Source organism: Hemibagrus wyckioides, linkage group LG13, assembly GCF_019097595.1.
Source record: "Hemibagrus wyckioides isolate EC202008001 linkage group LG13, SWU_Hwy_1.0, whole genome shotgun sequence".
In the NCBI taxonomy this organism is placed as follows: Eukaryota; Metazoa; Chordata; class Actinopteri; order Siluriformes; family Bagridae; genus Hemibagrus; species Hemibagrus wyckioides.
This window is the reverse complement of record NC_080722.1, coordinates 1,118,858-1,140,000: the sequence shown is the minus strand read 5'-3', so window position 1 is coordinate 1,140,000 and position 21,143 is coordinate 1,118,858. Positions and strand designations below refer to the sequence as shown.

At 37.4% G+C, this 21,143-nt stretch overlaps 1 protein-coding gene across 13 annotated transcripts in view; it reads right to left on the bottom strand.

Annotated features, from left to right (window-relative positions):
• LOC131363819 (calcium-activated potassium channel subunit alpha-1-like) overlaps positions 1–21,143 on the bottom strand; it is a 153,601-nt gene that overhangs the window by 112,900 nt on the left and 19,558 nt on the right. For all 13 annotated transcript variants that reach the window (XR_009206382.1, XR_009206383.1, XR_009206380.1 and 10 more), the window contains exon 2: positions 1,862–1,990. Coding sequence is in view for 9 of the 13 variants with exons in the window: in XM_058406722.1 (XP_058262705.1) it covers positions 1,862–1,990 (129 nt within the window). In the remaining 4 variants the exon portion in view is untranslated. The remainder of the gene's footprint in view (positions 1–1,861; positions 1,991–21,143) is intronic.

Below are 21,143 nucleotides of genomic sequence, written 5' to 3'. Positions count from 1 at the left end.
GGTTGCCAGGAGAACGGTACTTGTCTGACTGCATTGTGCCAAGTGTAAAGTTTGGTGGAGGGGGGATTATGGTGTGGGGTTGTTTTTCAGGAGCTGGGCTTGGCCCCTTAGTTCCAGTGAAAGGAACTCTGAATGCTTCAGCATACCAAGACATTTTGGACAATTCCATGCTCCCAACTTTGTGGGAACAGTTTGGAGATGACCCCTTCCTCTTCCAACATGACTGTGCACCAGTGACCAAAGCAAGGTCCATAAAGACATGGATGACAGAGTCTGGTGTGGATGAACTTGACTGGCCTGCACAGAGTCCTGACCTCAACCCGATAGAACACCTTTGGGATGAATTAGAGCGGAGACTGAGAGCCAGGCCTTCTCGTCCAACATCAGTGTGTGACCTCACAAATGCGCTTCTGGAAGAATGGTCAAAAATCCCCATAAACACACTCCTAAACCTTGTGGACAGCCTTCCCAGAAGAGTTGAAGCTGTTATAGCTGCAAAGGGTGGACCGACGTCATATTGAACCCTATGGATTAGGAATGGGATGTCACTTAAGTTCATATGCGAGTCAAGGCAGGTGAGCGAATACTTTTGGCAATATAGTGTATATGATGCCATTTAGATTATATGATGGCTCAGTCTGTGTGTGTGTATGTGTGTGTGTATATGTGGGAATTTGTCTGGCTCTAACTCTGTCATGTTACTGAACAGTCTGGACGTCATAGCAACCTCTTTAGCCAGCAGTTACACTAACACTGTTTACTGCACAGACACACAGACACACAGACACACACACACGTGCACGCTCAGAAGGACTGAAGGTGCTACTACATGTTTCATTTAATAAACTGTTCTTTAATCTCAGTGTTTCACACTAACGCTCTAACTGTATTAACGATGCTAACAGAATTAGCACGCAGCTCTACTGTAACACCTACAGCTACACTGACTCCATACAACTATGAATCAACTCAATAAAGAATCAACTCAATAATCAACTCAATTAAGAATGAACTTAATAAAGAATCAACTCAGTTAAAAATCACCTCAATTAAAATCGATTCAATAAAGAATAGACTCAATTAAGAATCAATTCAATAAAGAATCGACTCAATTAAGAATCAACTCAGGAATCAATTCAATAAAGAATCAACTCAATTAAGAATCAACTCAATGCAAAATCAACTCAATTAAGAATCGACACAATTAAGAATCAACTTAATAAAGAATCAACTGAAAGAATAAACTCAATAAAGAATCAAGTCAATTAAGAATCGTCTCAAACAAAGAATCGACTCAAACCAAGATTTGAAGTGTTAAATTGTTTGTGGTTTAATGGAGTAATGAATCAACTTAGATTTGACTCAGTTCTGTGTCAGACGCGATACAAGCGCAAAGCGAGAGCTGAAGTGAGGTTAGCGTGATTCCAGGTCACAGAAGATCCTGTTCAACAGAAGATCTGATAACTAACTCAGTGACTGACTCATGACAAACTTTTTAAGAATCGTAACAGATGCCATTTAAAGTGTGTTGTTTATTCAGGAAGCAGACAGTACAAGTGTAACTGCATCATTAGACTGCTGTTACCATGGATACAGACTCCGTCAGCTAGACACTCCATTAGTCTATAATGATATCACAGGGTGATGGCAGAAAGGCCAAATGCAAATAAGAAGCTCCTGGAGAACGTCAGCAGAGGAACATTGCCTCTTGCTGTGAATGAGGAAGAGGAAGGTAAGAGCTTCCTACAGAACTGGGCAGCTGTTCACCTCTGACCACAGAACATCACCACTTCACCATCGCAGTGTTAGTCTGCATTTGGGAGGTGAAAGCTAAAGGTCAGAGGTCGTCTGTGAGACTCACCAGCACGCGTCCGGTGAGTGTCTGTGCAGAGATCATGACCCCGGCCCAGTCCTTCACAGAGGTCATCCAGCCCACCTCACTGACCACCGTACTGTCCTTCTTCTCCACGCTACTGACCCGTTGAACATCCTGCACAAACACACACACACACACCCAGCAGACAAAAAAGCAGACAATTATTCTGAGAGAACATTACACAAGTCCTATTACACACTTTATTTTTTTGTATGCACAACAACCTCCAGGTCAGTGACTAATCACCGTCCAGTGGCCTGACATTTCCTAGCGTGTTCTGAAATGACAGCTAATAAATCTTGCTGTGTGTGTGTGTGTGTGTGTGTGTGTGTGTGTGTGTGTCAGACAGCCATTGAGAGTGAGAGGACGCTGTCTGGGAACTTAACAAGGTTTAGCAGAAGGACAAAGACGAGTGAAGTGAAGTGTGTATGTTCTTCTGTGTGTAGAGCAAATGGGGGTGGAGGGTAGGGTGGAGTTAGAAAGGTGAGGGCGAGGTTAAAAAAGTGAGGGTGGGGTTATAAATTGTGAGGGCAAGGTTAGAGAGGTTAGGGTGGGGTTAGAAAGGTGAGGGTGGGGCTAGAAAGGTGTAGGTGGGGTTAGAAAGGTGAGATCAGGATTAGAAAGGTGAGGGTCGGAGTTAGAAAAGTGTGGGTGGGTTTAGAAAGGTGAGGGTGGGGTTAGAAAGGTGAGGGCAGAGTTAGAAAAGTGAGGGCGGAGTTAGAAAGGTGTGGGTGGGGTTAGAAAGGTGAGGGTAGGATTAGAAAGGTGAGGGCGGAGTTAGAAAGGTGAGGGTGGAGTTAAAAATGTGTGGGTGGGGATAGAAAGGTGAGGGCGAAGTTATAAAGGTGTGGGTGGGGTTATAAAGGTGAAGACGCGGTTAGAGTGTCCAGGACCACCAGCTCCTGCCCTTGATCAGTGCCTTAACCCTTCAGGGTTCTGCACTCTGCGCTCTAACCCCAACCTCATAACCATCTGAGACATGAGAGGAAAAGAATGTCACTGTGCTGCAATGTAACAGATACACACACACACACACACACGTCCCTCACGGGCCAAAGCCACAGTGTACATGAAGGTCCTAATTACAGTCTCCTGTGTATTTCCCGCTGAGACTGAGGTGTGTCTCTCACACACAGAGCAAAAAGGTTGGAGTAAGAGAAGACTGACACACACACACACATGAAGTAAAGGGCAGAAGTGTTAGTGTTAAATGTCAGACATTTCTAATGAACCACACAAGGGACTTGGCTTTAATTAACACACACACACAACTCTTCTACTAATTATACACACACAATAAAACACAGAGAATAACAAGGTTAATCTGATTTATAAGTCAGTGTTAAAGTTTGTACATGTCACAGTGAGGAGCTCAGACATGTCACTACACAAAACAACAAAACCCACAATAAACAGAATAATCACGGATGATCATGTCCCTCCTCCTCCTACTCTTCCTCATCCTCCTCCTCTGAACTGAGTACATATTCAGTGAGACAGGTGATGAGAGAGAGACAGATGAAGGATGGTATAATTGAAAATTATACACTTCACTACAATCCACATTAATCACCATTAAAGTCTCCGCACTCACAGAGACAGGTTGAGTGACAGACAGATAAACAGACAGATTAACAGACAGATAAAGAGACAGATAAAGAGACAGACAGATAATCAGACAGACATATCAACAGACAGACAATCAGACAGACAGATAAACAGACAGACAGATAACCAGACAGAAAGAAAAACAGACAGATAATCAGACAGACAGATAAACAGACGGACAGATAACCAGACAGACAGATAAACAGACAGATAATCAGACAGACAGATAACCAGACAGACAGACAGATAAACATGAGACAGTTAAGGGGCAGAAATAGCAAGAGACAAACAGATATACAGACAGGCACACAGACAGACAGTTATAAAAATAAACCAGTGCTAGTCACAGACAGACAGATGGGTAAACAGGCCAGGTTACATACAGACAGACTAAGAGACAGTCAGACAGGTAGACAGACAAATACACTATATTGCCAAAAGTATTCGCTCACCCATCCAAATAATCAGAATCAGGTGTTCCAATCACTTCCATGGCCACAGGTGTATAAAATCAAGCACCTAGGCATGCAGACTGTTTTTACAAACATTTGTGAAAGAATGGGTCGCTCTCAGGAGCTCAGTGAATTCCAGCGTGGAACTGTGATAGGATGCCACCTGTGCAACAAATCCAGTCGTGAAATTTCCTCGCTCCTAAATATTCCACAGTCAACTGTCAGCTGTATTATAAGAACGTGGAAGTGTTTGGGAACGACAGCAACTCAGCCACGAAGTGGTAGGCCACGTAAACTGACGGAGCGGGGTCAGCGGATGCTGAGGCACATAGTGCGAAGAGGTCGCCAACTTTCTGCAGAGTCAATCGCTACAGACCTCCAAACTTCATGTGGCCTTCAGATGAGCTCAAGAACAGTGTGCAGAGAGCTTCATGGAATGGGTTTCCATGGCCGAGCAGCTGCATCCAAGCCATACATCACCAAGTGCAATGCAAAGCGGCGGATGCAGTGGTGTAAAGCACGCCGCCACTGGACTCTAGAGCAGTGGAGACGCGTTCTCTGGAGTGACCAATCGCGCTTCTCCATCTGGCAATCTGATGGACGAGTCTGGGTTTGGCGGTTGCCAGGAGAACGGTACTTGTCTGACTGCATTGTGCCAAGTGTAAAGTTTGGTGGAGGGGGGATTATGGTGTGGGGTTGTTTTTCAGGAGCTGGGCTTGGCCCCTTAGTTCCAGTGAAAGGAACTCTGAATGCTTCAGCATACCAAGACATTTTGGACAATTCCATGCTCCCAACTTTGTGGGAACAGTTTGGAGCTGGCCCCTTCCTCTTCCAACATGACTGTGCACCAGTGACCAAAGCAAGGTCCATAAAGACATGGATGACAGAGTCTGGTGTGGAGGAACTTGACTGGCCTGCACAGAGTCCTGACCTCAACCCGATAGAACACCTTTGGGATGAATTAGAGCGGAGACTGAGAGCCAGGCCTTCTCGTCCAACATCAGTGTGTGACCTCACAAATGCGCTTCTGGAAGAATGGTCAAAAATTCCCATAAACACACTCCTAAACCTTGTGGACAGCCTTCCTATATATACACAACTCACTAGATTTTTATAATATTTTAGTTTTACACACACACACACAGGCATGGTGGTATAGTGGTTGTATCATTTATAATGGTTTTGTGTGTGTGTGTGTAATTGACATCACAGAGCTGGCCTCTTCACCATAATGAACACCAATAATAAATATTTAATGTAGAAGATGGTAAAGTTCAGAGACGTGAAGGCTGAGCCTGCTGTAGCTCTGTGATTAAAGACTGTGAGGATGAGTGTGTGAGGATGAGTGTGTGAGGATGAGTGCGTGAGGATGTGTGTATGAGGATGAGTGTGTAAGGATGTGTGTATGAGGATGAGTGTGTAAGGATGTGTGTGTAAGGATGTGTGTGTGTGAGGATGTGTGTGTGAGGATGAGTGTGTGAGGATGTGTGTGTGAGGATGAGTATGTGAGGATGTGTGTGAGGATGGGTGTGAGGATGAGTGTGAGGATGAGTGTGAGGATGAGTGTGTGAGGATGAATGTGAGGATGAGTGTGTGAGGATGAATGTGAGGATGAGTGTGTGAGGATGAGTGTGTGAGGATGAGTGTGTGAGGATGAATGTGAGGATGTGTGTGAGGATGAGTGTGTGAGGATGAGTGTGTGAGGATGAGTGTGAGGATGAGTGTGTGAGGATGAGTGTGTGAGGATGAGTGTGAGGATGTGTGTGTGAGGATGAGTGTGTGAGGATGGGTGTGAGGATGTGTGTGTGAGGATGAGTGCGTGAGGATGTGTGTGTGAGGATGAGTGTGCGAGGATATGTGTGTGAGGATGTGTGTACATGTGATGTGTGTATATGTGACGTGTGTATATGTGACGTGTATATGTGACGTGTGTATATGTGATGTGTATATGTGACGTGTGTATTTGTGATGTGTGTATATGTGATGTGTGTATATGTGACGTGTATTTGTGATGTGTATATGTGACGTGTGTATATGTGACGTGTGTATATGTGACGTGTGTATATGTGACGTGTATATGTGATGTGTGTATATGTGACGTGTGTATATGTGATGTGTATATGTGACGTGTGTATATGTGATGTGTATTTGTGATGTGTATATGTGACGTGTGTATATGTGACGTGTGTATATGTGACGTGTGTATATGTGACGTGTGTATATGTGACGTGTGTATATGTGACGTGTGTATTTGTGATGTGTGTATATGTGATGTGTGTATATGTGACGTGTATTTGTGATGTGTATATGTGACGTGTGTATATGTGACGTGTGTATATGTGATGTGTGTATATGTGACGTGTGTATATGTGATGTGTGTATATGTGATGTGTGTATATGTGACGTGTGTATATGTGATGTGTGTATATGTGACGTGTATATGTGACGTGTATATGTGACGTGTGTATATGTGACGTGTGTATATGTGATGTGTGTATATGTGACGTGTGTATATGTGATGTGTATATGTGACGTGTGTATATGTGACGTGTGTATATGTGACGTGTGTATATGTGACGTGTGTATATGTGACGTGTATATGTGACGTGTATATGTGACGTGTGTATATGTGACGTGTGTATATGTGACGTGTGTATATGTGATGTGTGTATGTGACGTGTGTATATGTGACGTGTGTATATGTGACGTGTGTATATGTGACGTGTGTATATGTGACGTGTGTATATGTGATGTGTGTATATGTGATGTGTGTATATGTGATGTGTGTATATGTGATGTGTATATGTGACGTGTGTATATGTGACGTGTGTATATGTGATGTGTGTATATGTGACGTGTGTATATGTGACGTGTATATGTGACGTGTGTATATGTGACGTGTGTATATGTGACGTGTGTATTTGTGACGTGTGTATATGTGACGTGTGTATATGTGACGCGTGTATATGTGACGTGTATATGTGACGTGTGTATTTGTGACGTGTGTATATGTGACATGTATATGTGACGTGTGTATTTGTGACGTGTGTATATGTGACGTGTGTATATGTGACGTGTGTATATGTGACGTGTGTATGTGATGTGTGTATATGTGATGTGTGTATATGTGACGTGTGTATATGTGACGTGTGTATATGTGACGTGTGTATATGTGACGTGTGTATATGTGACGTGTGTATATGTGACGTGTGTATATGTGACGTGTGTATATGTGACGTGTGTATTTGTGATGTGTATATGTGACGTGTATATGTGACGTGTGTATATGTGATGTGTATTTGTGATGTGTATATGTGACGTGTGTATATGTGACGTGTGTATATGTGATGTGTGTGTATGTGATGTGTATATGTGATGTGTGTATATGTGTGTATATGTGATGTGTGTGTATATGTGATGTGTGTGTATATGTGATGTGTGTGTATGTGATGTGTATATGTGATGTGTGTATATGTGTGTATATGTGATGTGTGTGTATATGTGACGTGTGTATATGTGATGTGTGTGTATGTGATGTGTATATGTGATGTGTGTATATGTGTGTATATGTGATGTGTGTGTATATGTGATGTGTGTGTATATGTGATGTGTATATGTGATGTGTGTATATGTGATGTGTATATGTGATGTGTGTATATGTGATGTGTATATGTGATGTGTGTATATGTGATGTGTGTATGTGATGTGTGTATGTGTATATGTGATGTGTATATGTGATGTGTGTATATGTGATGTGTGTATATGTGATGTGTGTATATGTGACGTGTGTATATGTGACGTGTGTATATGTGACGTGTGTATATGTGACGTGTGTATATGTGACGTGTGTCTATGTGACGTGTGTCTATGTGACGTGTGTATTTGTGACGTGTGTATATGTGACGTGTGTATATGTGACGTGTGTATATGTGACGTGTGTATATGTGATGTGTATATGTGATGTGTGTATATGTGATGTGTGTATATGTGATGTGTGTATATGTGATGTGTGTATATGTGACGTGTATATGTGACGTGTGTATATGTGACGTGTGTATATGTGACGTGTGTATTTGTGACGTGTGTATATGTGACGTGTGTATATGTGACGCGTGTATATGTGACGTGTATATGTGACGTGTGTATTTGTGACGTGTGTATATGTGACGTGTGTATATGTGACATGTATATGTGACGTGTGTATTTGTGACGTGTGTATATGTGACGTGTGTATATGTGACGTGTGTATTTGTGATGTGTATTTGTGATGTGTATATGTGATGTGTGTATATGTGACGTGTGTATATGTGACGTGTGTATATGTGATGTGTGTATATGTGATGTGTGTATATGTGATGTGTGTATATGTGTATATGTGATGTGTGTATATGTGATGTGTGTATATGTGATGTGTGTATATGTGATGTGTGTATATGTGATGTGTATATGTGACGTGTATATGTGATGTGTGTATGTGATGTGTATGTGTATATGTGATGTGTGTATATGTGACGTGTGTATATGTGATGTGTGTATGTGATGTGTTTATATGTGATGTGTGTATATGTGACGTGTGTATATGTGACGTGTGTATATGTGACGTGTGTATTTGTGATGTGTGTATATGTGATGTGTATATGTGATGTGTATATGTGATGTGTGTGTATATGTGATGTGTATATGTGATGTGTGTATATGTGTGTATATGTGATGTGTGTATATGTGATGTGTGTGTATATGTGATGTGTATATGTGATGTGTGTATATGTGTGTATATGTGTGTATATGTGATGTGTGTATATGTGTGTATATGTGATGTGTGTATATGTGATGTGTGTGTATATGTGATGTGTATATGTGATGTGTGTATATGTGTGTATATGTGATGTGTGTATATGTGATGTGTGTATGTGATGTGTATATGTGATGTGTGTATGTGATGTGTGTGTATGTGATGTGTATATGTGATGTGTGTATATGTGATGTGTGTATGTGATGTGTATATGTGATGTGTGTATATGTGATGTGTTTATATGTGATGTGTGTATATGTGATGTGTTTATATGTGATGTGTGTATATGTGACGTGTATATGTGATGTGTATATGTGATGTGTGTATATGTGATGTGTTTATATGTGATGTGTGTATATGTGATGTGTGTATGTGATGTGTTTATATGTGATGTGTGTATATGTGATGTGTTTATATGTGATGTGTTTATATGTGATGTGTTTATATGTGATGTGTGTATATGTGATGTGTGTATATGTGTATATGTGATGTGTGTATATGTGATGTGTGTATGTGATGTGTGTATGTGATGTGTGTATATGTGATGTGTGTATGTGATGTGTGTATATGTGATGTGTGTATATGTGATGTGTGTATATGTGATGTGTGTATGTGATGTGTGTATATGTGATGTGTGTATATGTGATGTGTGTATGTGATGTGTATATGTGTATATGTGATGTGTGTATATGTGATGTGTATATGTGATGTGTATATGTGATGTGTGTATATGTGATGTGTGTATGTGATGTGTATATGTGATGTGTGTATGTGATGTGTATATGTGTATATGTGATGTGATGTGTATATGTGTATATGTGATGTGTGTATATGTGATGTGTGTATATGTGTATATGTGATGTGTGTATATGTGTATATGTGATGTGTGTATATGTGATGTGTGTATATGTGTATATGTGATGTGTGTATATGTGATGTGTGTATATGTGTATATGTGATGTGTGTGTATGTGATGTGTATATGTGATGTGTGTGTATATGTGATGTGTATATGTGATGTGTGTATATGTGATGTGTGTATATGTGTATATGTGATGTGTGTATATGTGTATATGTGATGTGTGTATATGTGATGTGTGTATATGTGATGTGTGTATATGTGTATATGTGATGTGTGTATATGTGATGTGTGTATATGTGTATATGTGATGTGTGTATATGTGTATATGTGATGTGTGTATATGTGATGTGTGTATATGTGATGTGTGTATATGTGATGTGTGTATATGTGATGTGTGTATATGTGATGTGTGTATGTGATGTGTGTATGTGATGTGTGTATATGTGATGTGTATATGTGATGTGTGTATATGTGATGTGTGTATATGTGATGTGTGTATGTGATGTGTATATGTGATGTGTATATGTGATGTGTGTATGTGTGATGTGTATATGTGATGTGTATATGTGTATGTGTATATGTGATGTGTATATGTGATGTGTGTATGTGTGATGTGATGTGTATATGTGATGTGTATATGTGATGTGTATATGTGATGTGTATATGTGTATGTGTATATGTGATGTGTATATGTGATGTGTATATGTGATGTGTATATGTGTATGTGTATATGTGATGTGTATATGTGATGTGTGTATATGTGTATATGTGATGTGTATATGTGATGTGTGTATATGTGTATATGTGATGTGTATATGTGATGAGTATATGTGATGTGTATATGTGTATATGTGATGTGATGTGTATATGTGTATATGTGATGTGATGTGATGTGTATATGTGTATATGTGATGTGTATATGTGATGTGTGTATATGTGTATATGTGATGTGTATATGTGTATATGTGATGTGTATATGTGATGTGTATATGTGATGTGTATATGTGATGAGTATATGTGATGTGTATATGTGTATGTGATGTGATGTGTATATGTGTATATGTGATGTGTATATGTGATGTGTGATGTGTATAGTATATTACAGTAGAGTAGATTATAGTAGAGTACAATAGAGTAGGTTACAGTATAGTGTAGTAGATTATAGTATAGGAGAGTAGATTATAGTGAAGTATAGTAGAGTAGAATAGAGTAGAGTAGATTTTAGTATAGTATAGTAGAGTATATTATAGTAGAGTACAGTGGAGTAGATTATAGTATAGTAAAGTAGTGTAGAGTAGAGTAGATTATAGTATAGTATAGTAGAGTAGATTATAGTGTAGTATAGAAGAGTAGAGTATAGTATAGTAGAGTAGATTATGGTATAGTATAGTAAAGTAGATTATAGTAGACTATAGTAGAGTAGATTATAGTAGATTATAGTATAGTAAAGTAGAGTAGATTATAGTAGAGTAGAGTAGAGTATAGTAGAGTAGAGAACAATAGAGTATAGTAGTGTAGAGAACAATAGAGTAGATTATAGTAGAGTATAGTAGAGTAGATTACAGTATAGTATAGTAGAGTAGATTATAGTAGAGTATAGTAAAGTATAGTAGATTATAGTATAGTATAGTTTAGTAGAGTATAGTAGAGTAGATTATAGTAGAGTGTAGTAAAGTATAGTAGATTATAGTATAGTAGAGTAGAGTACAGTGGATTATAGTAGATTATAGTAAAGTATAGTAGAGTAGAGTACAGTGGAGTATAGTAGATTATAGTAAAGTATAGTAGAGTAGTGTACAGTGGAGTATAGTAGATTATAGTAAAGTATAGTAGAGTAGAGTACAGTGGAGTATAGTAGATTATAGTAAAGTATAGTAGAGTAGAGTACAGTGGAGTATAGTAGATTATAGTAAAGTATAGTAGAGTAGAGTACAGTGGATTATAGTAGATTATAGTAAAGTATAGTAGAGTAGAGTACAGTGGAGTATAGTAGATTATAGTATAGTAGATTATAGTAAAGTAGAGTAGAGTAGAGTACAGTGGAGTATAGTAGATTATAGTAAAGTATAGTAGAGTAGAGTACAGTGGAGTATAGTAGATTATAGTAAAGTATAGTAGAGTAGAGTACAGTGGATTATAGTAGATTATAGTAAAGTATAGTAGAGTAGAGTACAGTGGAGTATAGTAGATTATAGTATAGTAGATTATAGTAAAGAAAAGTAGAGTAGAGTACAGTGGAGTATAGTAGATTATAGTTTAGTATAGTAGATTATAGTAAAGTATAGTAGAGTAGAGTACAGTGGAGTAGATTATAGTATAGTAAAGTAGTGTAGAGTAGAGTAGATTATAGTATAGTATAGTAGAGTAGATTATAGTGTAGTATAGAAGAGTAGAGTATAGTATAGTAGAGTAGATTATGGTATAGTATAGTAAAGTAGATTATAGTAGACTATAGTAGAGTAGATTATAGTAGATTATAGTATAGTAAAGTAGAGTAGAGTATAGTAGAGTAGAGAACAATAGAGTATAGTAGAGTAGAGAACAATAGAGTAGATTATAGTAGAGTATAGTAGAGTAGATTACAGTATAGTATAGTAGAGTAGATTATAGTATAGTATAGTATAGTATAGTATAGTATAGTATAGTATAGTAGATTATAGTATAGTATAGTAGAGTAGAGTAGAGTACAGTGGATTATAGTAGATTATAGTAAAGTATAGTAGAGTAGAGTAGAGTGGAGTATAGTAGATTATAGTAAAGTACAGTAGAGTAGAGTACAGTGGAGTATAGTAGATTATAGTAAAGTAGAGTAGAGTACAGTGGAGTATAGTAGATTATAGTAAAGTATAGTAGAGTAGAGTACAGTGGAGTATAGTAGATTATAGTAAAGTATAGTAGAGTAGAGTACAGTGGAGTATAGTAGATTATAGTATAGTAGAGTAGAGTAGAGTACAGTGGAGTATAGTAGATTATAGTAAAGTATAGTAGAGTAGAGTACAGTGGAGTATAGTAGATTATAGTATAGTAGATTATAGTAAAGTATAGTAGAGTAGAGTACAGTGGAGTATAGTAGATTATAGTATAGTAGATTATAGTATAGTAGATTATAGTAAAGTAGAGTAGAGTAGAGTACAGTGGAGTATAGTAGATTATAGTATAGTAGAGTAGAGTACAGTGGAGTATAGTAGATTATAGTATAGTAGATTATAGTAAAGTAGAGTAGAGTAGAGTACAGTGGAGTATAGTATAGTATAGTAGAGTAGAGTAGAGTACAGTGGAGTATAGTAGATTATAGTATAGTAGAGTAGAGTAGAGTACAGTGGAGTATAGTAGATTATAGTATAGTAGATTATAGTAAAGTAGAGTAGAGTAGAGTACAGTGGAGTATAGTATAGTATAGTAGAGTATAGTAGAGTAGAGTACAGTGGAGTATAGTAGATTATAGTAAAGTAGAGTAGAGTAGAGTACAGTGGAGTATAGTAGATTATAGTATAGTAGATTATAGTAAAGTAGAGTAGAGTAGAGTACAGTGGAGTATAGTATAGTATAGTAGAGTATAGTAGAGTAGAGTACAGTGGAGTATAGTAGATTATAGTAAAGTAGAGTAGAGTACAGTGGAGTATAGTAGATTATAGTAAAGTATAGTAGAGTAGAGTACAGTGGAGTATAGTAGATTATAGTAAAGTATAGTAGAGTAGAGTACAGTGGAGTATAGTAGATTATAGTATAGTAGATTATAGTAAAGTAGAGTAGAGTAGAGTACAGTGGAGTATAGTAGATTATAGTATAGTAGATTATAGTAAAGTAGAGTAGAGTAGAGTACAGTGGAGTATAGTATAGTATAGTATAGTATAGTAGAGTAGAGTAGAGTAGAGTACAGTGGAGTATAGTAGATTATAATAATAATTAGTCTTTATTTGTCCCATATACATTACAGCACAGTGAAATTCTTTTCTTCACATATCCCATCCTTGGAGGTTGGGGTCAGAGCGCAGGGTCAGCTATGATACAGCGCCCCTGGAGCAGAGAGGGTTAAGGGCCTTGCTCAAGGGCCCAATAGTGGCAACTTGGTGGTGCTGGGGCTTGAACCCCGATCTTCCAGTCAATGACCATAACCATAACCACTTGAGCCACCACCGCCCCATGTATAGTAAAGTATAGTAGAGTAGAGTACAGTGGAGTAGAGTAGATTATAGTATAGAGTATGTTGAGTGTATAGTATATTCAGATAGAGTGTAGTGTACTTGACTGTGCTTTCTCACAGCCCTTACTGAGTGTGTTATGACACACTCCCCCGCCTCACCGTCACACTCATTAGTGTTCGTCAAAGCTGTGCATGTAGGAAATTATTCAGACTCCTAAATGAGAGACGACAGAGTTTTGGAGTGAACAGACACCTCCTGCTGTTCCCGTCACGCTGAACTGACTTCATCAACATCACAGCCCTAATGCAGGCAGCAGTTTATCAGGGTTTAGCTCACACACACACACACACACCTCTGAGAGCTGAGACCAGTGAGGACCTAAAGTTCAGCACCAGCTCCTCCGCTTCTTACTTACTGATGTTAAAAGGAGATTCTGAAATTCTAAAATTCTTCTGGTGGAGTTGGACTGGAGTTGGACTGGGCCGAGCTCGTCCCTGTTCGGCCCCGATGCCATCCTCCATCCTCCACATCAACATTCAGCTCACAGCAGCACATTAGAGCCGAGACAATTTCATCAGACCTCTGCCTTATTCAGCCTCACATCCATTTAATCTCTCTCTCTCTCTCTCTCTCTCTCTCTGATCTCTCCATCCTTTTAATCTGCACTCGTTTCCATCAGTCGTTGAGTGCTGCTTATAAATCACTGCAACCTATTCAATTAATTAGCCGAGAACTCTCCACACATTCAAGAGCTTGATGCTCAGGCATCAGAATGTATAAATATATAAATATTTACATTTTAAAGCTAAACATCAACATGACCTCTGACCTGATGGTGAACAAACACAAATATCACACACTGTTCATGACAGTAAGCTAGAGAATCACGGGTCAGGGCTGAAAGTCTGGACTCTGAGAAGTTAAAGCTGGTCTTCAGGAATGTTAACGACTGTAGCATGACTTAGCGTTTTAGCTGTAGCGATCTTTTAGCCAGCTCTCACTTTGCTAAATTAGTTTAGCGAGACATTAAATCAGCTTCAAGGATTTTTTTAAAGTGAGACTTTCTTGGCAAAGCGAGGACGCTTTATAAACCTGTCCAAGTCCCGTTTTTACTGAATAAGCAGAAGAGAGAGAACACAAACCATATCCAGCTGCGTAATCAGTGAAAAAAAAACCATCAGATTCTGTTACACACTAACACGCTAATACCAATATATGCTAACATGCTAATACTAATACACGCTAACACGCAAATACTAATACATGCTAACATGCTAATACTAATACATGCTAACACGCTAATACTAATACATGCTAACACGCAAGTACTAATACACGCTAACGCACTAATACTAATACACGCTAACACACTAATACTAATACACGCTAACACGCTTATACTAATACACGCTAACACGCTAATACTAATACACGCTAACGCACTAATACTAATACACGCTAACACACTAATACTAATACACACTAACACGCTTATACTAATACACGCTAACACGCTAATACTAATACACGCTAACACGCTAATACTAATACACGCTAACACGCAAATACTAATACACACTAACGCACTAATACTAATATATGCTAACACGCAAATACTAATACACGCTAACACGCTAATACTAATACACGCTAACATGCTAATACTAATACACGCTAACACTAATACACACTAACACGCTAATACTAATACACGCTAACACGCTAATACTAATACAAACTAACACGATTATACTAATACTCGCTAACACGCTAATACTAATACACGCTAACACGCTAATTCTAATACACGCTAACACGACAAATACTAATACACGCTAACACGCAAATACTAATACACGCTAACACGCTAATACTAATACACGCTAACACGCTAATACTAATACACGCTAACATGCTAATACTAATACATGCTAACACAAATACTAATACACGCTAACACACTAATACACGCTAACACGCAAATACTAATACACCCTAACATGCAAATACTAATATACGCTAACACGCTAATACGAATACACGCTAACACGCTAATACTAATACACACTAACACACTAATACACACTAACACACTAATACTAATACACACTAACACGCTAATATTAATACACACTAACACACTAATACACACTAACACACTAATACACACTAACACACTAATACTAATACACACTAACACACTAATACACACTAACACACTAATACTAATACACACTAACACACTAATACACACTAACACGCTAATACTAATACACACTAACACACTAATACACACTAACACACTAATACTAATACACACTAACACACTAATACACACTAACACACTAATACTAATACACACTAACACACTAATACACACTAACACGCTAATACTAATACACACTAACACACTAATACTAATACACACTAACACGCTATTACTAATACACGCTAACACGCTAATACTAATACACGCTAACACGCTAATACTAATACACGCTAACACGCTAATACTAATACACGCTAACACGCTAATACTAATACACGCTAACACGCTAATACTAATACACGCTAACACGCTAATACTAATACACGCTAACACGCTAATACTAATACACGCTAACACGCTAATACTAATACACGCTAACACGCTAATACTAATACACGCTAACACGCTAATACTAATACACGCTAACGCGCTAATACTAATACACACTAACGCGCTAATACTAATACACACTAACGCGCTAATACTAATACACGCTAACGCGCTAATACTAATACACGCTAACGCACTAATACTAATACACACTAACGCACTAATACTAATACAAACTAACGCACTAATACTAATACACACTAACGCACTAATACTAATACACACTAACACGCTAATACTAATACACGCTAACACGCTAATACTAATACACACTAACACGCTAATACTAATACACACTAACACACTAATACTAATACACACTAACACACTAATACTAATACACACTAACACACTAATACTAATACACGCTAACACACTAATACTAATACACGCTAACACGCTAATACTAATACACACTAACACGCTAATACTAATACACACTAACACGCTAATACTAATACACACTAACGCACTAATACTAATACACGCTAACACGCTAATACTAATACACGCTAACACGCTAATACTAATACACGCTAACACGCTAATACTAATACACACTAACGCACTAATACTAATACACACTAACACACTAATACTAATACACACTAACACACTAATACTAATACACACTAACGCACTAATACTAATACACGCTAACACACTAATACTAATACACGCTAACACACTAATACTAATACACACTAACACACTAATACTAATACACACTAACACGCTAATACTAATACACACTAACGCGCTAATACTAATACACACTAACACACTAATACTAATACACGCTAACGCACTAATACTAATACACACTAACGCACTAATACTAATACACGCTAACACGCTAATACGAATACACGCTAACACGCTAATACTAATACACGCTAACACGCTAATACTAATACACGCTAACACGCTAATACTAATACACGCTAACACGCTAATACTAATACACGCTAACACGCTAATACTAATACACGCTAACACGCTAATACTAATACACGCTAACACGCTAATACTAATACACGCTAACACGCTAATACTAATACACGCTAACACGCTAATACTAATACACGCTAACACGCTAATACTAATACACACTAACACGCTAATACTAATACACACTAACGCGCTAATACTAATACACGCTAACACACTAATACTAATACACACTAACGCACTAATACTAATACACACTAACGCGCTAATACTAATACACACTAACGCACTAATACTAATACACGCTAACGCACTAATACTAATACACGCTAACGCACTAATACTAATACACACTAACACACTAATACTAATACACGCTAACACACTAATACTAATACACACTAACACACTAATACTAATACACGCTAACGCACTAATACTAATACACACTAACACACTAATACTAATACACGCTAACACACTAATACTAATACACGCTAACACACTAATACTAATACACACTAACGCACTAATACTAATACACACTAACGCACTAATACTAATACACACTAACGCACTAATACTAATACACGCTAACGCACTAATACTAATACACGCTAACGCACTAATACTAATACACGCTAACGCACTAATACTAATACACACTAACACACTAATACTAATACACACTAACGCACTAATACTAATACACACTAACGCACTAATACTAATACACACTAACGCACTAATACTAATACACACTAACGCACTAATACTAATACACACTAACACACTAATACTAATACACACTAACACACTAATACTAATACACGCTAACACACTAATACTAATACACACTAACGCACTAATACTAATACACACTAACGCACTAATACTAATACACACTAACGCACTAATACTAATACACGCTAACGCACTAATACTAATACACGCTAACGCACTAATACTAATACACGCTAACGCACTAATACTAATACACACTAACACACTAATACTAATACACACTAACGCACTAATACTAATACACACTAACACACTAATACTAATACACACTAACGCACTAATACTAATACACACTAACACACTAATACTAATACACGCTAACACACTAATACTAATACACACTAACGCACTAATACTAATACACACTAACGCACTAATACTAATACACACTAACGCACTAATACTAATACACACTAACGCACTAATACTAATACACACTAACACGCTAATACTAATACACACTAACGCACTAATACTAATACACACTAACGCACTAATACTAATACACACTAACACACTAATACTAATACACACTAACGCACTAATACTAATACACACTAACGCACTAATACTAATACACACTAACACACTAATACTAATACACACTAACACACTAATACTAATACACACTAACGCACTAATACTAATACACGCTAACGCACTAATACTAATACACACTAACGCACTAATACTAATACACACTAACACGCTAATACTAATACACACTAACGCACTAATACTAATACACGCTAACGCACTAATACTAATACACGCTAACGCGCTAATACTAATACACGCTAACGCACTAATACTAATACACACTAACACACTAATACTAATACACACTAACACACTAATACTAATACACACTAACGCACTAATACTAATACACACTAACGCACTAATACTAATACACACTAACGCACTAATACTAATACACACTAACACACTAATACTAATACACACTAACGCACTAATACTAATACACGCTAACGCACTAATATTAATACACACTAACACACTAATACTAATACACACTAACGCACTAATACTAATACACGCTAACGCACTAATATTAATACACACTAACGCACTAATACTAATACACACTAACACGCTAATACTAATACACACTAACACGCTAATACTAATACACACTAACACACTAATACTAATACACACTAACACACTAATACTAATACACACTAACGCACTAATACTAATACACACTAACGCACTAATACTAATACACACTAACGCACTAATACTAATACACACTAACACACTAATACTAATACACACTAACACACTAATACTAATACACACTAACACACTAATACTAATACACACTAACGCACTAATACTAATACACACTAACGCACTAATACTAATACACACTAACACACTAATACTAATACACACTAACACACTAATACTAATACACACTAACACACTAATACTAATACACACTAACGCACTAATACTAATACACGCTAACACGCTAATACTAATACACGCTAACACGCTAATACTAATACACGCTAACACGCTAATACTAATACACGCTAACGCACTAATATTAATACACACTAACACACTAATACTAATACACACTAACGCACTAATACTAATACACACTAACGCACTAATACTAATACACGCTAACACGCTAATACTAATACACACTAACACGCTAATACTAATACACACTAACACGCTAATACTAATACACGCTAACGCACTAATATTAATACACACTAACACACTAATACTAATACACACTAACACACTAATACTAATACACGCTAACACGCTAATACTAATACACACTAACACACTAATACTAATACACACTAACGCACTAATACTAATACACACTAACGCACTAATACTAATACACACTAACGCACTAATACTAATACACACTAACACACTAATACTAATACACACTAATACAGCATATTTTATTCACTTTATATTATCTTATCAGGACATTTCTTTTCTTTCATTTGAATTATGCTTTAATTACAAAAAGTGTTTTTTAATTTAACAATTTATTTGTTTTTATTTGTTTAATGTTTCGGGTTTTTTTGGACATTTTGCAGTTTAAAGTGTAATGCTAAAAAAAAGTGAATAATGATTTTAAAAATTCAGCATTTAAATAAATTATTACAGAAAAATATTTAAAATGATTTATTTCAGCTGTTTACCTCAATGATTTCTTTTTAATCGTGAACAGATTTTCTAACATGATATTTCATATTTGGAATAAATCTTTTCAGAGGAATGAAGGGTTATTCTGATTGTTTTCTAATCGAATCTCCGCCCCCTTTCCTGTTATTCTCTCTAATTTAGTGCACAGTTTCTTTTCCTTTCCACTGAACACAACACCACATTTATTTACAAACACACTGAGGAATGGAAAGAGTAAAAGTTCAGACACTTCGTAAAGATGTGCTGAGAGAGAGAGAGAGAGAGAGAGAGAGAGTACCTCAGGAGTGAGTGTAGTGTTCTGTAATTAATTCATTATATTTTTAATTTGTTTCTTTATTTATTGCCTTTAAAATGCATTAATAAAAAAGCAAGAAGAAACAATAACCTGGGGGGGCAGAGAGAGACAGAGAGACACGGGGGGGATGAGAGAGAGAAAGAGAGAGAGACAGAGAGAGAGCGGGGCAGGGGAGTGAGAGAGTGAGAGAGAGAGAGAGAGAGAGAGAGAGGGACAGAAACTGAGGGAGGGAGAGAGAGAGAGAAACAGAGGGAGGGAGAGGGAGGAAGAGGGAGAGAGAGAGAGAGAGAGAGAGAGAGAGAGGGAGGAAGAGAGAGAGAGAGAGAGAGAGAGAGAGAGAGGAAGAGAGAGAGATAGAGAGAGAGAGAGAGAGAGAGAGAAAGAAAGAGAGAGAGAGAGAAAGAGAGAGAGAGAGGTGGATTTAGCATTGACCTCCTTCTTAATGATGCTTGTGTGTAAGATATTTAATCCACACACACACACACA